We start from the raw sequence: 5,664 nt of genomic DNA, 5'->3' as shown, positions 1-5,664 counted from the left end.
GCAGGGGCTTCCTTCTTAGCTTTCAGCGCCATCTTCGTAGAAAGCTAAAACTTACTTTTTTATCTAGACAGTTTGTTTACAGCAAATGACCTTATATTTTCATGGACTTGTTGCCTTCCCATGATTTTTGCTTAATAGTGGCTTTTGCTTCATTCAGGCAGTACAGGAAAGACTTGATTGTGAGTGGCCAAAGATTGATGGAACCATTTAACTTGTAATGTATAAACCTGACAGTATTGCCTAATGACTCAGCCTCTTTTTCTGGAAGATGTAACTTTACACCACCTCCATCCACAGGCCCTTTCAGTACTATCAAGAAACAGCTTTCAATTCCAACGGAAGTGCAGATATACTCTCCCAAGAAACAAAAACAAAAGGTATTTATGTTTCTGACTAAAAGAAGAAATATGTTCATATTTAGAATATTGACCACAAGTTGTTTGCTAAAACATGTATACAATAGATTTGTACATTTAATATTTTAATATATGAAAATATTTTTCATTTTGTGGTTTTCATATTTCACAATAGAACTTGTTGCTAATTTCTATTTTAGTCACTGTTGCAATGCATTCAATTTTTAAAGGGTGAACTGTTTCAAAAGTAAACTTCATGACACTATCAATGGGGTCTAAAAAAACCCTGTCCTGTTTAATGATTGTGAAACTAAGTAAGTGATTGCCTAAGTCTATACAAGGAGTCCACAGTCAGTGGTACCATAATTTTAGCCTTATATCTAAATGTATTTTGTATAGGATATGATAGTATAAGCTTTTATTCTGTTTAATTTGTTTTTAAGCATAGAATAAAAAGGCAAATCTCCAATTCTGGCCAAATTGTCTTAATGAGAAATTAATATAGATATTCTGTATTATCTAACATTAGAATTTCACAGTTCAATGTAGTTTATCCTAATAGAAATCCCCCCGTTTAAAAGTGCTGGACCTTTTTATCTTGGTCTTGCTTTCTTATGTTTATAAGAAAGGCTACAGAGAAAGACTTGGGATAATTGAAACTTTTCACAATAGAAAGAAGACAGCTGGCAGAGTCGTTTTCCTGGGTTTCCCCTCCATGGTCATCCTGTTTCCAGCTGCTCCCATTGAGATAAGGAGAAGAAAAAGAAAGCAAAGCAAGACAACAAAAATTTAAAATATCCAGAAAAATTAATCCTACTGTGGTTACAAAATACTGCTACCTGTTCTTCCTCATCCTTGATTTTTTAATGTCACATCTCCTCAAGACAGTCTCACTGTGTTGTCTGCCCTGCTGGGCTATTTCCCCTTAAGTGATTTCCAGGCTGTTTATGTAGCAGCATGTCATGTGACACCCCAGTTGCCATGGCAAATATTTGTGTTTCATGAAAAAATGTGGTTAAAAAAAAATATCAATGTAAATGGCCAAGTCCCAAGACAGACAGCCTTGAGGCTAGTGTTTGGCCTGCACCATTATTGTTTCAAATTCAGCTGTTTAACAGGCTGCATGGAGGCCATGGGCTAATGTGCATAATGGGAACAGGGGGAAGCACCTGTTTTGATTCTCATCATGTTAGAGTTCTCAGTTCTGTTGTTTCATATGTCACAGATCTACAGGTAATAAAAATATAACTAAATTTATGTAAGTAAGCAGTCTACAAAAAAAAAAAAAGCAAGCAAGCAATCCCAATAATGACCTATTTTGCAAGTGCTAATTATCCCTGGCTTTAATTGCTTTTCTGTTGAGTTGACAAAGCTTTCCCCTACTGCTAGGAGCAACAATATTTAAAGACTATTTCCTTTGGTCCCAATTTGATAACACTTCTCAATTGACTCTTCAATGGTAAATGTAATTATTCATGTGCTTGGTGAAAAGTATACATGATATAAATACAAGTTAAAAATCCAAGAGAAAGAATATCATATGCAAAGTGATAGAACCAGTAAAGATCTTGGATCAGTCTTTCTCAGGTAGTGTGATACCCCTTGAATAAGTCCTTTCTTGTAAATACTTCCCCAAGTATTCTCTAAAAATGGAACTTGGTGTCCTGTTTTATTCATTTTTTAAAAATATTTTGTCATACACTTTCTTCTGAACAAACAGGACTTCTGGCAAACAGAGCATCATTGTTGGAGATGGGGAAAGGTCTTACTAATTATTAGCTTCTGCCTGAAAAAAAAAAAGAGGGAACAGGCTGGCCCAGCGGGAGAAGGGGGGTGGGGGAAGCTGTGCCTTCAATTTGTTTTGTAAAATTGCCCATGAGAGTCATTGTGATTTAAACTGTGTCTCATTCTTCTTTGTAGGGGGAAGGCACAAGGTCAAGAGAGCATCATTTTAAGAAGGTCTGTAATTTGTGTGATGAGTTGAAATTTGAGGTCTGTCATCTGATGTCCCTTCCTTTGGCTGGAGGGCAAAAGTGTGGGAAGCAGGTTGGCAGCTGGAGACTGTAGCAAAAATCTTCTTTTTTAAAAAGATACTAGACTGTGTTTTTAGAGGGGAAAATGGTTAAAGTGAGAGGCTTGGTTTGGCTTGGGTTTTCCCCTTGATTGCAACTGAAGTATTTCTTAAGTTTGGGCCAGAAAGTTATTTCACTCTCAAAATTTGACTGGATCACACCTGTCTTCAGCCTCAGTCTAAGAGAGTCATCTTATAAAAGTACTTTTTTAAAAAATCTTTTATTGGCTTGTTGTTGTTGTTGTCATCAAGTTGAGCACAACACATAGCAACTCTGTGAACAAAAGACCTAATAATGCCTTTCCATAACTATTGTCATTTCTCGAAGTTCATAGAGTTTCCAGAGGCATGTGGTTTAGGAAGTGGATGCCACTCCTGCTTCCAAACCTGTTTTACAACTGGGAGCACCACCAAACACGGTCCATAATGGGAAACCATTCTGTTATTTGATGATACCCCAATGGCATAAGGTTCATCACAAGCTTGACAAAGAGTGATGTACAAAGTGGAAGAGTGTTCCTCCAGATATAACAGCACTAGTCTCATTTAGCAGTGGTTAAGTGTCGTCGAGTTGAATACTACTCAGAGTAAGCTTTGCACAAAAGACCTGAACTCTGTTCTATAACTAACATCATTCTTGTATACTTATAGAGTTTAGAGAGTTTCCAAAGGCATCTAGTTTAGGAAGTGTATGTCACTCCTGCTCCCCAGCATGAATCAATCTGGAAGGTCATCCAAACATTGTACATAATGAGTAACCTTTAAGGTATTTGATATTGTGTTCGTTCATGTACACTGTGTGGATTTTTTTTATTCATCTCCTCCCTCCACATACCAAACTCTGCACATAAGAATGAATACTGTATAAGACTATTATTGTAAAAACAGAAGGATAATCAGTAAGTGCATGGATATCCATATATACTTTTGAGAGATTAAATAATTGATTTTTAAAATATTTTTATTCATTCATTGTTGCACATTTTCTTCTGTCCCCCTCCCTAATCTCTTTCTCCTTTCACTTTGTAATGCATATCTTGTTCCAAATTGTTGCCATATACATAATACTTAATCATACATTCCTTTCAGACCATTCTTCCCTTCTTCTCTTCCAATGCTGAGTTCATTACCAATCTTTTCCTATTCTTCAACCTCCCATGTCAGTCCTATTTTATAACAGCAGTGTTATGTAGTATTTGTCTTTTTTTTTTTAGTTTAATGTCCTCCAGGCTCACACATATTGCATAATGTTTTAATGTACTTTTTACATGCCCATGTTGTGTTAATTATTTTTCAGTGCTGTGTAATATTCCATTGTGTGACTGTACCATAATTTCCCTACCCATTTGTTGTTGATGGGCACTTGGGTTATATCCATCCCTTTGCAATTATGAATAACACAACAATAAACATGAGTATTTAAAAGTACATTTTAAAAGGAATAAAAAGTGAAAAATTAACTTTCAGCATGCACATGTGCATGTACTGTGTGTAACGTAATATGTACAGCTGTAAGATTTAGAGTTAAATTGTTCACAATAACTAAGGTAGCAGGGGGGAAAGTATATATGATTTCCATAATATAGTGGGCAAATACATACCAACAAAGATCATTCCATAGGGTAATGTATGCCTAGCAGTAGCCCCAAACAAGAAGCAGGAATGCTGCCTAATTCATTACTAGTGAAGTATTTTTCAGCAGTTACATGAATTCTCTGGGCCTCAATTTCCTCCTCAAACAAATTATAGCTTTTCCATTCTTGTATAGAGTTGCTATAAGGATTAGATTAATGTGTGTAAAAGAAGCAGATGCAACGTGGGAGTGGCTGAGTCTAACTTCTACTCACTAAAAAGAGGAACTATCTCCATCAATAAAATCCATGCTGTTGTTAGATGCTGTCAAGTCAAGTATTACCTGTAGCAAAGCTCTGAACAGCCATTCTGAAACTGGCTCTATTCTTTGCCATCTTTATTATCTCTAAGACACTAGAGCCCATTGCTAAAGGAATAGTGTGTGAATCCATCTCATTGGGGGTCTTCCCACCCTACATGCTCTTGCACTGATTTCTGCCAATCATAGAGTCCAGTGTTCCTTGCAGCTTGACTCACAGACTTTATTCACAGTTGTGGGGTTTTTGAGGGAAATACGTTGGGGAGTGGGAGAGGCAAAGACTATCACATAGTGTAAATCCAAGTTTAGTCCAATAGTCGCAAGCCAGATTAGCAAGGCACAATTCCTTAATTAGTGGAAGTCCAGCTTCAGTTCAGTAGCACAAATGCACCTCTGGTTTCCTCAATCATTCAACAAGCAAAATCTTTAATTATGGCTCCATCTCCAGGGTTTCTCTGGTTACACTTGGCCACATTCTCTTCACCCTCTCTCCACCACCATCTCTCACAGTGTGGAAAGCCCACTCTTCAATTGGTCCCACAGCTGTTGATAATTTGCAAGACCATGTGTCTGAAATTAAAGTTGCTGGAGACTGTTCCTCCAATGGGAGCTAACACAATGGATAGAGAAGCCAATCTTAGAGGTTTCTGACACCACATGTGTGAAAGGGCTTTGAGAATTATAAAGCAATTATTATTTTAATGAATTTTTGAAGAGCATCTTCTAGACATCAGTTTCTTAGCAGACTTCTATCATTAAGAATTCAAGAAGGAGCTTAGTCACTCTTTTTCGAGGAAGAAAAGCCCAGGTGTAATAAGTTAAATGGTAGGCCAAAAGAAAGATTGACAGTCAAACCCACCAGCCACTCATAGGAATAAAGATGAAACAGTCACCTCTCATTATAATTTTCATCTCTGTGAATACAATCCAGGGTGGCTATGAGTTGGAATTGATCCAATAGCAATTTGTTTGTGGTTTTGATTATAGCCTGCAGAGTTCTGGTTACTATATTCACAGCAATGATTGCTTATTGTCATGAACCTAGATAAATTGCTCCCAGATAGGCTGAATCAATGTGATTAGATCTTTCCTCTGGCTTCCATCGACTTGTTTACTGTGAGGGAATTTTAAGCTGTAGAAACAGGATGTGCTTTAAGAATGCTACAGCATCACTTATCTGAAAGATTTCTAACAGCTAATGTTGTTTAAAGGATACTTTAGGCAGAATATTAAATGTTCCAGGAAGTATTAAAAGAAGGTGGAAGGAGTATACTGAGACATTGTATCGAAAGGAATTGGCAGATACAGAAGAATTTAATGAAATAACATTTGAGCAAGAGCCTATG

At 36.8% G+C, this 5,664-nt stretch overlaps 1 protein-coding gene across 1 annotated transcript in view; it reads left to right on the top strand.

Moving 5' to 3' along the window:
• LOC102848376 (IQ domain-containing protein H-like) overlaps positions 1-5,664 on the top strand; it is a 48,029-nt gene that overhangs the window by 21,330 nt on the left and 21,035 nt on the right. Inside the window, exons 2-3 of the mRNA XM_006886628.1 lie at positions 298-377; positions 2,277-2,315. Coding sequence (XP_006886690.1) covers positions 298-377; positions 2,277-2,315 — 119 coding nt within the window. The remainder of the gene's footprint in view (positions 1-297; positions 378-2,276; positions 2,316-5,664) is intronic.

The sequence above is a fragment of the Elephantulus edwardii genome, unplaced genomic scaffold (genome assembly GCF_000299155.1).
Source record: "Elephantulus edwardii isolate Elephantulus edwardi_28Jun2011 unplaced genomic scaffold, EleEdw1.0 scaffold00050, whole genome shotgun sequence".
NCBI classification, from domain to species: domain Eukaryota; kingdom Metazoa; phylum Chordata; class Mammalia; order Macroscelidea; family Macroscelididae; genus Elephantulus; species Elephantulus edwardii.
Note: the sequence above shows the minus strand (reverse complement) of the source record. Positions and strands in the feature narration are given on the sequence as shown.